Genomic DNA, 18,075 nt, shown 5'->3' with positions numbered 1-18,075 from the left:
TGGCTAGAAGTATTTGGAGAATATGGTGGTCTTATCTTAGTTACCTGGAATCTCTGCTGATTCCCAAAACTGACTGCACTGTTTGGTTTCCACACCAGAAAGTGGCTGTGCCAGAAAGAAAAGACTTGACACATGGCAGTGGAATAGTCTTATGTGATGAAGCTTACAACACAGATTGTTTTTTCATTGACAATGTGATGCATTCTGCTGAAGCTTTGCAATTTTCTCTATTTCAGTGTAATGTGCTTCAAACCACTGAATAAATAAAAAGCATTTGTGCCTATCAACCAAATTCAGTTCCAATGATTATTGAAAGTTAATTTCAGGTTTTTTTTTTTTTAATTTTTATTTTTACTAAAGACCAGATTAGCATTTTGTGAAACAATAAAACTCCAGGGAGACTATGGAATTAATAGTTATTTTGGTTGGTGTAAGGGTTTAGGACTTCTGTCTGTGCAAAGCAAATTTCCATTCAGCAGAGGGATGGAGTCCAGCAGGAAATCTTCAAGCCAAACTAAATGAACAGAGGCCATGGAATTTACATGGTAAAAGAGAACATTTATGATGTGTACAGAAATATGGGCATCGATATATACAAAAATAAATACTCATTTTTCAGTAATAAAAGTTTGAAATATTGCTTTACAATGCAAGGATTCCTTTACAGTGCAAACTATTTGCCCGTATCAACAGATAGGATGTCTGTAACTGAAAATTCCAATTTCCATATACCAAACATTTTGTGAACAAAAGCAGCAGAAGAAATGAAATGTACATTGTCCATCCTTGTTACTGTTAGTGTGTGAGAGCAGGGTGGGACTGCATGCATCCAGTGGGGGGGGGGGGGGGGGCAGGGAAGAAAAAAGTAAATCCTGCAATGGCCATAAGAAAGCAATGTTCTGGTTTTTGGAAGAAGAGAACAGAAAGAGAACTTGTGAGAAGAGTTTCTTGGTCAACCAGAAGAAGAGGAGGAAAGAGGCTAAGTGAATAACTTGTTTGTCTGTTTTTTATACTGATTTCTATACCTTTTTTAAACTGTCACAGATTAATATCCAATTATATGTGAGATTATGTATTTCATTTGTAAATTTGTTGAATGACTAGTAAACTTGCAGCACTACTATCATGCAAGTTACGTTAATATTATACATATACTTGGTAAAAAAAATCATCAGACCCTCACAGAAATTTGAGCACCTTTTTATTCACAGGCATTTAACATTAACTGCAGCCCTTTGTTTGGGTATGGTAGGGAAACATGAATCTGTGATTCTGAATTCCAATTTTAGTCTTCCAATACCTTGAATTTAATGTAAATGTGCCCATATAATGCATATCTCAATGACTGCTAAAAACATAAAACCAGTGGTTTTTAAACACTTGTTTACATTACGCATTGTCGCAGTAAAGAACCCATGTTCCTGATGGAGCTTCCTGCTCTTGCTCCAGCTAGGATACATCGAACAAACCATATGTCTGGGCTACCCATCACCTCTTTTATCTGTTTCTGATCAGTCCTGGGCAGAACCACCAGTGCCATATAAAATCTTGGCAGGCATCCGTGAGTTTGCTCACTTGCACATGACAAGTGGAGATGCTGTGAAGGAATAATTAGAAAATGCAACAGAAAAAAAAAAAAAAAAAACCTTTCAAATTACACACCTGTACAATACTGAAAGCCTTCTTTTTTCATGACTAAAGGTAACAAGTATCAGATTGATTTGGATCATTACTAGCAACACCTCCACCCAAATACCCAGATTTTACCCAAATGAGCAAACTTTTTGACTGGTGCTTAGGTCTGCAGCAGTTCAAGAGATGACTTAGGCATCAGCTAGCTGAGACGACTTCTGTTATAAGAACAAGTACCTGCTTTTTAATTCTCTGGTAAACATGTGGTGTCTACACTCTTAACAGGTAAAAGTTACATAAACTAATTAAGAACAAATTATGTGCAAAATGGACAAATAACAATGGTTTCCAAATCAGTGGCGAACTAGAGAAGCCATCTAATAGAGAAAACTGTGCATCCCCCTTTGCTCCAAAGCACAACTTCTTTGTAAGGCTGGAGACTGGTCAAACTCCAAAGCACTGCAGGCACACGCAGCAGCTGCAAGGTCTGGATTAAGCAGCGGGAAGGCTCTGCTCCCCCCTGCAGCTATCCTGTGCTCGCGGGTATGCATCATACCTTGCTTGCTGGGGGTGGGTGCCATTTTAGGCACGGTGTATTTGAGGCAGGCTGAGTCCTTTTGGAATGTGTGGTCTGTGTTTATGTACAGCAGAGCTGAATGCGATTTCTGAGAGCTGTTTCAAACTTCATTTTGATGCCTAACTTCTTCCTGGGACAGCTTTAAACTGACATTGTGATGGATCAGCAGAACGCTCAGCACCTAGTACGACGCCAGACAATGTCACCAAGTTTTTTACCATTACTGACTTGTCACCATAAAACTCCACAACTTCAATCACTGACAGCTTTGCCTGCTGCCACCAGGCACGTAGCAAGAGAAGGGGTGAAGCAGACAAAATGCTTCCCAGAGCACTGTGTCAGCAGGGAGGGTCCTCTGCCTGCTGCCGAGGAATGCAGTACTCTCTGTTAGACCTGTTGCAGTTACCACAGGTAAAGCAGCACACAAAAGGCTTGTGCAAAAGTCATGCAGTGAATATGTCCCTTGCCTTCATCTCTTCTGGAGCACCTTGCCTAGATGCGGAGCCCTGTGAGGTGCTCCTGTGTAATTGCTTTACAGGTCCATGGTCAGATGCAAGACAGAGCTCAGCCAAGTGCTATGTGCTTAAAATTTTAGGCAGGTGACCTGCAGAGTGGAAAGCAAAATGCATACATGCCTTAGCCCACATCACTTCAACAGCCAGCCATGAGTCTGCACCGAGTACAGAGGTAAAAAAAAGGAAAAGCAGAGATTGCTTTAGGCAGGTGATGTGTTTGAACCATCCTGGAGGTTCAAACCTGCATTCTGGAGGTTGAAGCCATTCTCGAAGGCCTTGAGGGACTCGCCTGCATCCACGTCTCCTTCCCTCTGTCTGACCGGAGAGGGCCTGAGCACTGACTGGGGCTGCTCCCCACTGGGAGACTTTGTCCTGCTGCCTCTTCCCGAGGGGTGTCAGGGCACAGCTGCTGAGGGGGCAAGAAGTCCCCCCAAACCCATTGGCTTCCTGCTGTTGACACACATGGCCTCCTCACACATGAACGTGTCTAGGAACCACTGCTGATAATACTTCTTTGGAGTAGTTCTTTCATCCAATTGCCGTTCTACCCAAGTAGCTTACATTTGGGAAGCCTGGCAAAGAACACCTTATCTTCCTATTTCCTCTACCCCAGCTGTGCACAGACAAGACCTGGGCAAGACAAGGCAGGCTAGACATGCCAGCACGCATGTCCCCACACACAGCTAGGCGCACCAGCTCACAGGCAACTATTGCGTTTTGAACCCCCGCTCGCTGGAGGTTGACTTTATGTTATTATTTACACCATTCTTGCCATAATAATTGAAGAATATTTACTGCATTGCTTCAATTCTTTTCTTCACCAAGGCAGTGGCCAACTGCTTTCTGTCAGCGGCCAGTTTCTCATTTCAGCCACACATCCACGGGAGCAGATTCGACTCAAGCCTTTTTCCTCCAGGCACGGGATTACACCGTTCCTTATCACTTTTTATCAGTGCCACTTGGTCACGATCAACCTTCCAGCAGCTTTGCGTGACCATTAGCAATCCCTGACGGACTCGGAAAGGCTCTTCACTACGATGTGGGCACCGTATTTCTGTGAAGTCTGAGCTTATTTCTGTGAGGACCGGGGCGCTGAGGGGCCGGGGGGCGTCCGAGCCTCGAGTGACGGCGAAACGAGGCCCCGGGGCGGGCGTTAACGGCGCCCAGCGGCCGCCCCGAGCTCCGCTCACAACCCGACGCCCCGCCAGGGGGCTGAGGGGAAAGCGAGCAAGCCCACCCACAACCATAAAAAAAATCTTCCAGCGATCCCTCCCAAAAGCCAGTCCCAGAGGCTGTCCAGACCGCCCCGTCCCGCCCCCGGGCGGCCGGAGCCCCCCGCCACCGCCCTCCAGGGCAGGAAGAGGCGGGACGGGCTTCGCTGAGCGCCGGTGGGGCCGCGCCGACATGTCGCAGCCGGGCCCGGGCGGGCCGGCCTCGGGCGCCGCGGCGGTGAGTGGGGAGGGGGCGGCGGGGGGGGGAGCAGCCGCGGGGCCGGACCCCGACCCGTCCGGTGTCCCCCCGGGCCCCTCCGGGTGCCCCCCCGGCCGCTCCCCAGCCCCACGGGCACCGCCCTGCCCCGGGGCCCGGCGGCGGGCGGGGCGCGGCGCGGCCGGGGCGGCCCCAGGCTGGGGGCGGCGGGCGGGGCGCGGCCGGTGCGGAGCCGAGGTGAGGCGAGCCGAGCCGAGCGGCGGGGAGCAGCGGCAGCGCCATGGCTTTCGCTCGGTGGTGGTACGCCATGGTAAATACGGGGCGGGGGGCTCGGGGGACCCCCGGTGCACCCCGGTTTGGGAGGAGCAGGGGGGCGGCGAGTGGAGGCTGGCGGGCGCCCGCGCTGCGCCTGGCGGCACCCGTTGAGAAACGGGCGTTGTACGGGCGTAGCTCCCCAAATCCTCCCTGCCCTGTGCGTGAGCAGCGCTGGAAAAGGGGGGGGCTTTTCGTGCTGCTGGCTGTTTTCGTAATCCTGTGAATAATGATCGCGGTGTTGCCACCCGATCAAATCCCGGCGGTTAGTGCTTGGCAGCGTAAGGCAGAGCTTACGCCGGACGGTGTCTGCTCGCGGAAGGAACTGCGGTGCGTGTCTTTTTTCAGAAACATGCTCTTAACTGCAGGTACGTCACGGAGGTGCCAGGAATAGTTTTCGCTTGTCAGATACTCCTGAGTAAACCACAGCTCTCCGATGGCTCTTTGTGGTTTCGCTCAGCTTGGGTCACTGCTCGTGAGCGTGATGGATCCTGTGATTGCTTTAAAAAGTCTTTTAACTTATTTATTAATTATTACTCATATTTATTATTATTACTCATATGAGGAAACAGTTGGTCTTTCAATGGAGTGGCGAACAAAAAAACAGCGCTGTGTTAAAGTTTTAAAGAAAGTATGTGTCATGTAACGTAACTTCCAGACAAAACATCAGTTTATTTCCTGAACATTTAAAGAGGTAAAAGGAATCCATTTGATTGCTGACTGTAGTTTTAAATTGATCGGAGTAGATTAGTTACGTGATTATTAATGTTTTCCAAGTGTCATTCATTGCATTAAGTCAAATCGGTTCAGTGTGATGAAGCCAAGGCAGGGTCAGAAGTAGGGAAGTTTAGGAATAGCTGCATTAAGTGATGGCAGGAACATTAAAGGCTTCTGTAGTCATGGGCTCTTGAATCCAGGGTACAAAAAGATACCAGGACAACCTTGCTACCTTTGCTCAGGTAAGGAAGCCACTCCTCCACATGCTGTGTGGGAAGTCAGCACCCATAGCTACTGGCACCAGAATGTCGCTGGCTGTCCTCTGCATGAGACTGGTGTTCTCCTGTGTCCGCTGTACGTCTGTCCCACAGGGCAGCTTCTGCCTGCAAGGCTAACGTTTGAAAAATGGTCTAAAAGATGAGGAGGTGGAAGAGAGGAACGGACACAAAAGAGATTCAACGCTTGTTTTACCGTTTTTTTTTTTTTTTCCTGGTTGGTGTGTGTAAAGCAGAATGTAATGACTGTAAGGAGAATATATCTTTCACCTGTCCATTCCATTCATTCCTCAGTTCTTGAGTGTAGCTCCCTGATGCGTCTTTCCAACTGGCAGTTTTCTTAACAGCATCAAAGATATGTCTGTTTCCCCATTGTAATTGGAACCGAGGGTCAGATTCCTATCAGCGTTAGGTGATTGTCTTCTCTAATACCCATAAGGCAAAATTAGTTGATTTCAGCTGAGAGCGTTGCAAATAGACTTCCCTTCTTACCCAGTTACTACATGTGTCGTCACTGCAGTCCTCTGAGATGCTGTGCAACATCTCTGACCCGAAAGGACTCCTGGGGTTTAGAAGGAATGTCTTGAAGCAAGACCTTTAGCTGAGTTCTGATTTTTGCAAGTGCAGGCTGAGAATGCAGTTATGCCTTCAGTTGTTATTATTTTGCTTGGTGCTTTTTGCTTAGGTCACTTACTTTATGGCTTATGAATGCCCTTTGAGTTGGAAGATAAAGGTGTGTCTATGAAACAATAGTGTTAGGATGTTTTTGTGCACCGCAGAGCGTGATGAAGATCTCAGGGTAAACTTTGTTGCTCATGTTACTTCTTCATTTATTTTGACATAGATTTTTTTTAAAGATGTTGTGGTTATGAATGTTGTCCTCAGGCAGTACAGTTGTAAAATATTTTGGACCAATTTAATTTTCCAACAACTATAAGGAAGTGTTACTAAGTTATCTGATTAAATTTAAAATCTAACTTAGGTTGTATCTTAGCTATTTTCTTATCGTGGAGCAGGAGCTGCTGCTGCCTACTAGCTTGGTTATGGATATGTTTTTACTGTGTTTTACACTTCTTTGGCATTGTAAGAAAAGATGAGCAGGGAAAAAGGACAAAAAGCTCAAAGAAAAAGCAATCTCTCTCATGTATATGGGGATGTAAAGGAGCAAGTCATGCATACCTTCCCAGAACAACTTAGCTTGCTAAGCAAATTGATTTATTTATTAATTAATTTAGGCTAGAAGATTGGAAGCTTGGAAATACAGACAGACAGGAGCTGTTGAAGGGAATTTTTAAAATAGGGTCCCTTCTCATATCTTAAGAATGAGCTCTTTAAGGAACCAGTGTCATCTTCCTAGAAAGTATATTAGAAAGTTGTACATAACTGGGCTACTTCCTCAGGATGGCAGGTGACAGTGAGGTAATACTTCCATACCCTGTTTGATTATTGGAGACCATCAGCACTTCATGTGTTCACAGTGCATGACTCCAAGTGACTGGATAAAAATTACTTTGGTTGGCTTACGTCCATATGTGCTTTGTTCCCAGTGTTAAACTAAACAGTATTTGGATTTTAAGTCAAAGCCTCAGTACTGTAGATGTTGCTAGACATAGTCTTCTGGTGGGAAGACTGCAAGCACCTTACCTCTGTCTGACTTGAGCTGAGGGGTGCCAGAGTTGTGGTCCTTGCCCTCTCTGGCCAGTGAAGCTGCACTGGTGTCCCTCAGAGATGTGGAACTGATCTGCTTGAGGGGTGGCTGAGGGAATCCTGCCAGCCCTCTTGTCCTGTCCTTTACCTCCCCTCAGGTGGTCTGTGGGGACCACAGACCGCTGTACATGACAGCCTGGTCAGGGGTTGGGAAAACAGCTCCGAGAGCTGAGGGGGGATGCTCTGAGCTCCAGCCAGCTGCTGGCACACACTGTAGCAGAGCGGGGACTGGTGCCTTATTGATGCTATGGTCCCATCTGGCACAGGTTTTCTTGGTGTGAAGACGAGGAAATGGCGTTAGGGGGGAAGGGTAGGACCTAATTTGTCACTGGGCAAAGTCTGCTGTACTCAGTAGGAATTAGGTAAGGTTCCTGCTTTCTGTGACTCGAAAAGTTTAAAATAGATTAAAAAAAAATGAATATTCCGGACTCGAGTTGGTGTTACTGTTTTTAAAGCGGTGTCCAAACCTGAGGAAACAAACCAATGAAAACAGCAAAATATGTGCAATGGACAGGAAGGCGTGCTTGCTTTCTTGGCCAACCTCCATGACAATAATTAGGATCCCACTGGGATGCCAGCGAAGCCTAGCATTCCACGCAGTGTGCTTTCACAATTGTACGCAAGTTAGATGTTGTCTGTGGTAGTAACAGTAAGGGCTGCAGGCTGTGGTGAAGGGTCTGGAGAGGAAGATGAGGAGCAGCTGAGGTCCCTTGGTTTGTTCAGCCCAGAGCAGAGCAGGCCGAGGGGAGGCCTCATGGCGGCCTGCAGCTCCCTCACGAGGGGAGCGGAGGGGCAGGCGCTGAGCTCTGCTCTCTGGGGACAGCGACAGGACCCGAGGGAACGGCATGGAGCTGGGACAGGGGAGGGTCAGGCTGGGGGTTAGGGAAAGGTTCTGCACCCAGAGGTGGTCGGGCACTGGGACAGGCCCCATCCTCAGGGATGTGGTCACGGCACCGAGCTCAGTAAGCATTCTGGGCAACGCTCTCAGAGGCAGGGTTTGGTTTTGGGTGGTCCCATGTGGAGTCTTGAGTTGGACTCAATGACCCTTGTGGGTCCCTTCCAACCTGGGATGTTCTGTGGTCTTATAATAATACGCTGAGCATATCCATTTAGGATCAGAGCCTAGCCTACCCTAAGAAGTTTTGCTGGGCAACAGAACTAGGTCCCAAGCCTTACAGCTGTGTTGCCTCTGGAGTCACCGTTTTGTCAGTGAAAGCATGCTTACTAACATTGCTTTTATGGGTGTGCACATTGCCTGTGTGTCACATGCTTTTGCTGTAGCAATGAAAAGCGCAGATAACTAGGTTAATTGTGCCTGTACTGAAATCACGATTATGGGGCTGCGAATCAATTCACCTGTAACCTGAAAAGACAGCCTAAGTGGTTTGTTTTTCCACTGGCGAGGCAAATTTGGAGTATGAGAGTAGTACTTCCATTTTAAAAACTTGTCAAGTGAAGCCCAAACTCATTTTAAAGTCTTTAATTATCGGGGGTTGTTTAAAACAATTCATGAAATTTCTGTTTTGTGCTATCAAAATGAAACAGTTAAGAGACATGATGCTTTTTTTTCCTAGTTGTATTTGTTCATTCAGCTCTAGTGTTTCCCAAACCTTTTTGCTGATGTGCTTGAATACATTCCAGTTGAAGATAGTGTAGTGATACATGGATCATTACTTTCTCCCTGTAGCCATGTGAAGAAAATGCTGTAGGAACTCATTAATTCAGTGGTTTAGGAAACTTCACCCTCCTGCTGCTCAGTCTTAGAACCAGGAAGTAATAAATGTTTCTGAACTCATCTCCTCTCTTTACATAACAAAACCAAACAGATGTGAATCTTCATTCTCAGATGTCTGAGTTGCTGCAGGAAGCTATACTAACAGAGATATTATATAATAGCTTTATTATCTTGCTTTTTACATTCATGGGAAAAGATCATGCTTTTTACATTAATTCTATTCTGAGGTTAAGCAAAGAATTTTTTTGAGGGGCCATACTCGCCATTTTCAGAGATGCACACAGTAAAGGTTGTTCTGAATAGAATGTGCTTGCTGAATAAACTGTCATTTTGCCTATTGCCACCTGTGGGGAACAAGTGGGGTCACATGTCAAGTTAGATGAAAACAAGAAGTTTAATGTCTTGGATGGAATGAAAGATACAGTAGGATTGAGAAGGAACTGATGTGCACCTGTGCCTGAACCTTAACAGAGATTTTATATACCAACATATGAATCCTAGAAGTTGTAGTAACAGATTTCTCCCATGTAAGGAGGTCTGGGCATCGTGAGTGTTTGAGTGGTTCTGAGGAAAGTTCGGGTGTTGGAGTGGGTGGTGATGATGGGACACGCAGTGTTGGTCTATCAGAGAGAGCTGTTCTATTTCTGCTGAAGCCAGCGGGACTCGGCAGCATTACTGAAGAAAGTATCAGAGAGCACTGTGCTAATCAAGAATGAGTGATTGTATGAATGATGGTATCTTCCACAACTTTTCACAGAAACAGTCATGTTTAGATATTCTGCCATGAAGGTCATTTCTTTTCAACAGATTTTACTTGAAGTTATCCAGCAAGTCATTTAGAAATCCTGTCCATTAGCAAGAAGGGAAAGGGAAACTCAGTGTTCCATTCTCTCATATTGTGGTGGATGAAAGCAATCATACGTGCACTAAGATATTTCGGACTTTCTCTTCATAGAAAATATAATTTAAGATCTTAATATTTACACATCTGTTTTTTCTACTTACAGCAAGGTGACAAGAAGGCACGTGAAGCTTCTTCCAAATCAGGACAGAAAAAGGCAGAAATGACAGAGGTAAAATCAACTGTTCAAATATATTGACAAGAAAAGTTTGGTAGTGCATTTCCTCTGGTACAGATTTTTAGCAAAGTGGTAGTTTTCAGATAAATAACTGGTGACTGTAGTCACACATAATTAACTCCATGAATGCATAGTTTTTTCTGGTGCTGATGAGCAGCCTAATGGAAATATTTATTTGCTGTATTCTCCTTTCATAAATACTTCATGCTATTTTCAGTGGAAATTATCTCAGCGGATTTGTCTATTTTGCAGTGTAGGTACACTTTGGTATGCATCTGATGGCTTTGGCTTTTTGATTGTCCAGAAGCAGGGATGAAGCAGAGTGCACTGTGGCTCTTCCAGCCTTGTCTGTATCCTGGCTTATCTTTCAAAGGGAAGATTCATACACAAATTTTGCACATCTGGACCATATCCTGAAGTTGTTGCAAATATGTGCTCAGTGCTGTATTTTCCAAAAATATTTGTTTTTGGAGATGATGCCTCTTCAGGAATGGATATTTAGTGGTCAAAAGTCCATGACAGGCTGTAAGGTTGAGTTTTCAGCAGGCAATTTTATAGTCTGATCAGCCAATGTTAAAAAGCAGAACCCATGTGGGCTGCGGACTGTGTTAGGAACAAGGTCACCCTTCTTGCAGCCTCCAAAGCTGTTAGCCATGCAGAGAGAGCGTGCTACAGTGAGTCATGCTGGTAATGCAGTTGAAGTAGTAATTCAGAACCTTTGTACTATTTTTCCAAGAGTTTGCAATGCTATGTTTTTGTTTAAAAGATGGAGAATATTCCTGTAGTCTTCAGTTTTTGAAGCAGAGACTTATAATGTGTCTGTAGATAGCTGTGGATGCCCATACTTAGAATAATGAGTTTGTTCATCTTGCTCCTATATAATAATATAATATTATATATATATATAAAATAATATATATTATATAATAATATATAATATAATAATATTATAATATAATGATATATATTATATATATAATATCATTATATAAATGATACACAGGATAAAAATGGTAAGGAAATGTTATGATATTTGAAAAGCTCATATTCATATTGAAGGGCAATTTTTAAAAGGCCATCTACTCATTGCTTAGCTAAAATTAATAAAAAATGACCTTGTTTTTCATATTTTTAAGGTATGCAGTCCTCAAGAAGTAAGAGATAATGAGTAAGGCTTTGAAAAATGAAGTAATAAAAGGTCTGACACTGGTTTGAATAGGAGATGCTAGTTAGCCGTAACATCAAGGAGAATTCAAAATGAGTACTATCAAGGTGTAGAATAGCCTTTCTTCTGAAGCCCTTCATTCTTGGTGGCTTAAAAGTAGACTGAGAAAAGCTCAGCAGGTTTACTGTACGTAGAAACCTACTTTGGTAAGACATGTTCTTGCACAGAGAGGTGGTGTTGAGACACAGGGCTAGAATTACCTTACTTGAGGCTATTCTACTGCTCAGTAGGAGAGAAGAGAAACCAGATCAGCAAGTACTAGGCTGGTGCAAGCAGCTGTATGATAAACAGCTTCCTCAAAGACCAAAGGGAAAGCCATGAACATAAAAGCAGCGAAATATGGAGCCTGCTTTTCTTCCTGCATGGTATCAGTAGCCTAGCTGGTGGCAGTAGGCTGCGTCTACTCTTCCCCTACGAATTAATCTTTTACAGTTCATTTTCTACTGCACTGAAGAGGCTGATGCTGGATTCACACAGCTAACGCATGCCAATGGACTGACAGAAAGAAACAGCGAGGAAGTGAATCAAGTGTCTGTTTCCAGCAACCTCCATTCTGCTTGATGCCTGTCTTGCCTGGGAAGTAGCTAGGCATGGTCCTTCCCAAGGGTCCATGCTAAATGTAGTCTGTTTAGTTTCTGAAAATAAAAACTAAGATGTGGCCTTAGGGCAACATGCCCGTTTTACTTGAACCCTGGTCCTTCATGGCAGCCAATGATAGTTACTTGGAAGTACATTGTTTGCACTAATCTTTGATGCTATTTTGTCTAGCAGGTAGAGAGATATGGTGAAACTATTTGGTAAGGATAAGACTGATATCCTGCTCTACAGGGCCATGTTCTGCTTGGAAGGATTGATCTTGTCTGTTTCTTTATTCTGTGTACACTATCAAAGGAAAGACACCTTCATACTGACATCCAGTTGCCTCATTTCGGTAGTGCTACTCAAGCTTCAGGTCAAGATGGAGGGAATCTGCTTACCATGGAAGTGGCCAACTCTAGGTTGAAATACGTATCACTTGTCGGTCTAACAATGAACTACAGAATGTGTAGCTGTATACAGTGTCTTGTACAGATACACAGAAGACTTGCTGGAGGGACAGAGCTGGAAAGTTCGGGTGTGTTAGAATATGTAAGTGAAAGGAGATAAAGGTAGCTCTTTATCAACATGGTCCAAAGTCAATGTGTTCATGTGTAGGGGTTGTACTGGGCACTGTTCATGGACAAAGATTCAAGTCACAGGGCATATTCCTGAACTCTTTATGTCTTGTTTTTTGGAACCTTTAATTTCTTAAATTTCCATTCTAAGAGAATCAGACACTTGAGAATCTAAATCAGCTTTAATGAAACGTTTTCATTGCTTGCAGTGCGTAGAACTTGGCATAAAAGAAATGCTCATTGTTGGAAGCGGTGGTTGCTCATGCATGTGATGCTGTTTCACGTGCTTGCAGCTGGGGTGTATCTGTCATGCACCAGAAATGAATGATGTGCTCCCATGTTCCCATATCCATCCCTCTGTTTTCTCACTGCGTGAAAACTTAGGACGTTACAATTTGCATTATGCCATTGCAAAGTGTATAGCAAATTTCCTTTCTTTTCCTTTCCTCCTGATGTTTCAAGCCTTTTGCAGTTTTGGATGTGAAGTTTTAGCATGTGAGAGGCAACTGATGTAGTTTTCCTTTACCTCTTGATATCATCTTCGCTTTGCATGTGCTTTTCCACCAGTTTCACATCCCTGACTGCATACAAAATCCAAAGTGTATTAGTGCTATAGCAGTTTTTGGATGCTAGAAGATAAATGGTTCAAGGGAAGATAGGACAAATTCACTGCAGAGAAGCCCAGGAAAGTTTATAAAGTACACTGCAATTAAAATCACTGGGGCATACGTTGAGTCTGTTCTCTGAGAGTATATTTAGAAGGTCTATCAGCATATGTCTGACCTATTTTTACATCACTGTGTTTGTTTTCTTTTGTACCCACTGTTAGCTACTGCGAAAGAGAGGGAAATGGATTTTGTGAAGCTTTGGACAAACTCAGCAAGGCAGGTCTTGTGACCATGCAACTCCCTGTAACACGCTGTCACGTTCCTGAACACTATGTTCAGTATTGCCCCTTCAAAGGGCTGCTAGTGGGGGTGAAGGGTTAGCAGAAGAGGGAAACTCTTTTTATGGGAATCTGGGCTAATCTGATTTCAGCACAAGTCCTAATCCTGTCCTAAACTGCTATGAAGCATTCCAAAGTGATAGGCAGTCCGGTTACGTTTGTGGGGTTCATGGTGAGGCTATTTGTGTTAGATACTGCATGGAGCTTTTCTTTTAATTATACTTAGACATGAGACATGATAGATAACTTTGAAGCGTGGGCATTAAGTACAGCATTACTTGTAGACAGAACAAAGGCAGTAAATTTAAATTCATCTGGTCGTGATTCAGATTAGCTAACTTTGGAAAAATTAAGTTATGTTATATTTAATAATACGTAAGTATGACATGGTCCTTTGCAGGTTGAAGTGTACTTTACTACATAATCATATGTGTAATTCACAACTTTGCAGGCCAAACACTCCCATTGTGTGCGACTGTGGTTTGAAATACACTTACTCTGTTTTGAATAGGCTCGTGCTTGTGCTATTAACTGCACAAAATCTGGAAAGAGCTGTTGTCTTCCTATTGTAGAGTGAAATACCACAGGGAGCTTCTCTATCAGTCTAAATATCTAGTCTGTGCAGCACTGCTCTCTGAATGTAAAAATGAAGTATTAAAACATATGACCCTTTTTTTCCTTTTAGGAATTTGAGGCCCCAGCTGAGAGTGTGGGCATATTTTAACAGAGATGGTGTGAAACGATCCTTCCTAACACATCCTGCCATTTCAAGCCGTGCTTTCAAGCAGCGTAGACAAAGCATATGCCACTTGTTTAAGTTCATCTTTCTTCACTCAGCAGGAAATACATTCTGTATTTTGAGAGAATGATAATGATAACTGGCTTTGAAACATTGCTGTTCTTTTAGAATTGATTCTTTACTCAACACCAGGATTTCTGTGATGGTTTTTAATCCTGATGCTTGTGACACAGATTCCTTATCCAAGACGAGCATTAGAGTTAGCTGGAATCCAGGAGGGCAATTCAGATAAAGGCACTATGACTGGTAAAGTTTGTTAGGGCGCCCACTGTTGATTAAAATTATGAGGGTTCGAAGGTGACTTTAATTAGAGCATTTGTAAGATTTCTTTCAACTTCGGTAACAAATTATTTACTTTAAACTACATTGTTTCATTTTTTTCCCCAGAGTTTAAATGCTTCTTAGAACACCAAATACAGTGCTTACAAGATTTCAGAATGCAGCTTAGTTTTAGCAGTATGCTAGTTTTCTGATAATAGTCCTGATAGTCTGTGTAATGGAAGAAACACAGGCAATCAGTACAGTGATGCAGTATTATTGGCATCATTCAAGGAGTTCAGGGTGAAAACTCAACCGTCTTTAAAAATGAAAACAATCAGTAAATGAAATAATCAGCGTTGGTTTTTATTTTAAAGTTACATTTATGTACTGTTATAGATGTGTTCAAATTTTAGAAGCTGCTGTAGATGAGATCTCTCTGTTCCTTGAGTAATGATTAATGGGAGAAGGTGCTCTCTCTGTGGGGAGGTGTGGCTCTCCAGTGGATCCCAGAGGGAAGCTACATGCCACCAGCTCCTTTTGGTGGGGGGAGTGCCTGCCTTTAAGTGCCCTCGGAAGGCGGGCACTCTGCCCAGTGCTGAACCTCAGGGCCGTCTGGTGGCCTGAGGGGAATAAGGTATTTCTGATCAATCCTATGTAGAGAAGTGGAGTGGTTTGGGAGAATAAAGTACTGCTTTGTTTGCCTGTTTTTCTTTTCTGTTTTTCTTTTTTTTCCTGTGCTTAATATGCAAAAAGTGGTTAAAAAATCAAATTATTCCGGTTAAGTTTTGGTATTACTTTAGAGCTGTTATGAATCGAGACTCCTCCCACCTTAGGAAGAAATAGAGTGATTTTTGCTCACGTAAGTCGTGAATCGAAGATCGAAAGTTGTAGGCTGAATTACTGCTCAGGGTTGTTAAAAGCATTTCCTGAACAGAGATTGCATATTCTTTCCTCCTGTGATGATTTTTTTCATAAAAGAAAACTACGCTTGTATGGGAAAATTTGCATATCAAAGGGATATGTATTTCATCTCTGCTTTATTAAACATGGGGCAATTAAGATTGTTTCAGATCAGAATCAGTGTTATGTCTTCTTTTGAATCTGCTGCAAATAACGAAGAGTAGACCGTAAGTATCTGTATGCCACGGCTTTCGTTCTTTCATACGCAGCTCTGTACAGGCTGCTGATTCTTCTAGTTTGTTTTGGAAAGAAGGTGTGCTTTGATAATTTGCTAGGTCTGTTGTTGCCAGGTTGGAAAATGAGGCCTGAGTACAGCTGCAAGGTGATCCTGTATCTGACCGGGTCTGAGACTGCCACAGGAAAAAAATACTCTCCTGCCTCAAGGAGGGGGAGAAGATGGGAACAGCATTGACGGATTTGGCAATAAAGGGCGTCGGAGCTGCTGTGCCTGGAGGGAGCATTGACCTTCCCAGTACCTTTCCCATGTACAGTCGTTATTTTAATAAGCCTAGAAGGATAAACCTACTGGCTTGATGTTGCCGTTTTTGTCTCCTTTTAGAAATGTTGTAAGGGGTAGATAGCAAAGAGGTTGGTTTTGAAAGATGGCCCTGGGAACTAAAAAGTATTACTCAGCCTTTCATGTTCAGTATTCAGCAGAGGATAGAAATCTGGTGGTGTGTAAATTTCCATGTAGCTTACCTCCAGGTAGCCTTTCTTATTCAACAGCAGAAAATTTATCTTCTTATTTTCCTCTCTCTCCCACCGTTATTACTGTTCCACTTGCCATGAAACAGAGAAATGTTAGCATTAGCCATTCTACCTTTTTTTTTTTTTTCTTACACTGTTGAATTGATTAATATAAGTTGATCATCAGAACAAGGGTTTATTTCAGTCTAAATATAAACTTCTCACTATTTCTAGTTTGGACTTGATGGGAGGAAAAAAGAAAGGAAAAGGCTTGTGCCTGACATTTTTTAATTTTTTGGCGGTGGTGGTAGGTGTTGTACAGGTGTGCGAAGAACCTTCTATTTGTGCATTTCCAGTTATGCTGGGCACTTACTAACCAAATTAAGTTCTGAACACCACGAACCATGAAGTCCTGAAGCAAGGACTGCAATTTCAGCTGAGCTCGAGGTGCGAGTAGAGAACTGTGGTTCTGAAGACGTACCCAGAATCCTGATTGCTCTTTAGATGTCTGTTCTTCTTGAGAAGATGTTTTTGAGAGTATCTGTAGGCACTCCTGGTCTGTGGAGTCATCTACTCGATTGGTGGTGGTGGGGACACCACCCACTGGTCTGTACTGGGCGCCAGCAGCTGGGCAGGCGAGGTCCTGGCCAGAGCTGCTGGAGGAGGCAGCCACATCCTTGCACTCTTTTAAGGGGGGGAAGTCACCGTTGCTCTTGTTTTTTGTGACACATTGTGAAGTCTTACTTGAGCGTTGTTGTTTTCAGCATGACCAGTACTAAGCGTGGAATCTTTAAGGTAAATATCCTCCTGTATGTCAGGGTCTGTACTGTTAGGCCAGATTTTTGTGATGTTAGTCTATGTAAATGGCCACAAAATACCGCGGTCTGACTGGAGGTTAACAGAGGAATGTGCAGCTTTATTTATGTGAGATGCTTTCCTGTTTTTTTGGAGCTAAATTACAAGGAGAACATGATGGGGAAATGACCTTAGTACAAAAGACTCTGAGACTACAATCTGTTGCAGTAGCTATTGTAGGATCATTTGGAAAGTGTGTTTCTGCATTTGAATGCAAGTTTGCCAGTAGGATCTCTGAGCCATCGTTCTGCAGACTTGTCTCCTGTAGAGAATAATCAGTGTGATCTTGAGCTTCCACTTGTCAGAGAAAATGGTGAGGTCTTACCCATCTGTTGCCTCCAAAGACCTTATGCTTTTTGCTGTGTCTATTACTAATGATCGATTCTTATAGTCTTTACGATGTATGACATTAGGCAGTTGTCGAGTTGTTCCAGCAGCACTTAGGGGTCCTTGCTAAATAACAGTCCTGCATTAATGGAAAAATGGAGGTTCAAAGGGGATGTCCTATTTTGTTTCTTTTGCAATTTTGTTAATTAACTAGGAAAGCCATTGTTTTGCTCTCACTTACTTATCTCTACTTCCCTGCCTGAGGTATAATATCAAACTTCAGTGTCACTATTCAAGTTATTTCTGTACAGTGGCAGCATACCCATCTTATTTTAATATATACTTGTCATTAAAGTCTTACTCATAAATTGTCCCTGCTTGTATGTATGGCTACTGTTGGTTTAACTCTTTGTTAAAATGAGTTGCTCTGCCACAGGAAATAGCATAGACTTAACATTTATTCCGTGAAACAGTACTAGAGTACTCAGCCTATTCTGTGCTGGGCAAAGCCATCTGAAATAAGTCTACATGAATTAAAGCTACATAGGATAACTTACTTTTTGGATGACTTACCTTTTTAAAACATTGTGATGGACTTTTTTTAGTATATAACTTTCAATATTATTTTTGAGTATACAGTTTTACTTGGCTTTTATTTTTCTTCATCAACATTTCTGTTGTTTATTATGTTTCTTTCATTTATTTTGCAGAAGAGTTCAACAAGTGCTAATGTCACTCAGCCCCCCAAAGCACAAACAAGCGGAGCACCTTCTACTGTCAAGGTAATGCATAGTGACTAAATGGTCTCTTTGAAAAGTGAAGCGACTGTGATGTTAGTTCATCCCCTGCACTGGGATAGAAAACGGTTTGTGTTCGCCAGCATT

General features: G+C 43.2%; 1 protein-coding gene across 10 annotated transcripts in view; it reads left to right on the top strand.

Annotated features, from left to right (window-relative positions):
• Positions 1 to 4,014: 4,014 nt before the first annotated feature.
• CAST (calpastatin) overlaps positions 4,015 to 18,075 on the top strand; it is a 65,802-nt gene continuing 51,741 nt past the window's right edge. For 5 of the 10 annotated variants that reach the window (XM_083818068.1, XM_083818064.1, XM_083818063.1 and 2 more), the window contains exons 1-3: positions 4,015 to 4,173; positions 9,906 to 9,971; positions 17,902 to 17,973. In XM_083818068.1, coding sequence (XP_083674194.1) covers positions 4,129 to 4,173; positions 9,906 to 9,971; positions 17,902 to 17,973 — 183 coding nt within the window. In that variant the 5' untranslated portion in view covers positions 4,015 to 4,128. Of the gene's footprint in view, positions 4,174 to 4,350; positions 4,463 to 9,905; positions 9,972 to 17,901; positions 17,974 to 18,075 lie in introns of those variants that run through there. The other 5 variants (XM_083818066.1, XM_083818062.1, XM_083818067.1 and 2 more) reach the window with 3 other exon arrangements.

Source organism: Anser anser (assembly GCF_964211835.1).
Source record: "Anser anser genome assembly, chromosome: Z".
Taxonomy (NCBI): Eukaryota; Metazoa; Chordata; class Aves; order Anseriformes; family Anatidae; genus Anser; species Anser anser.
Note: the sequence above shows the minus strand (reverse complement) of the source record. Positions and strands in the feature narration are given on the sequence as shown.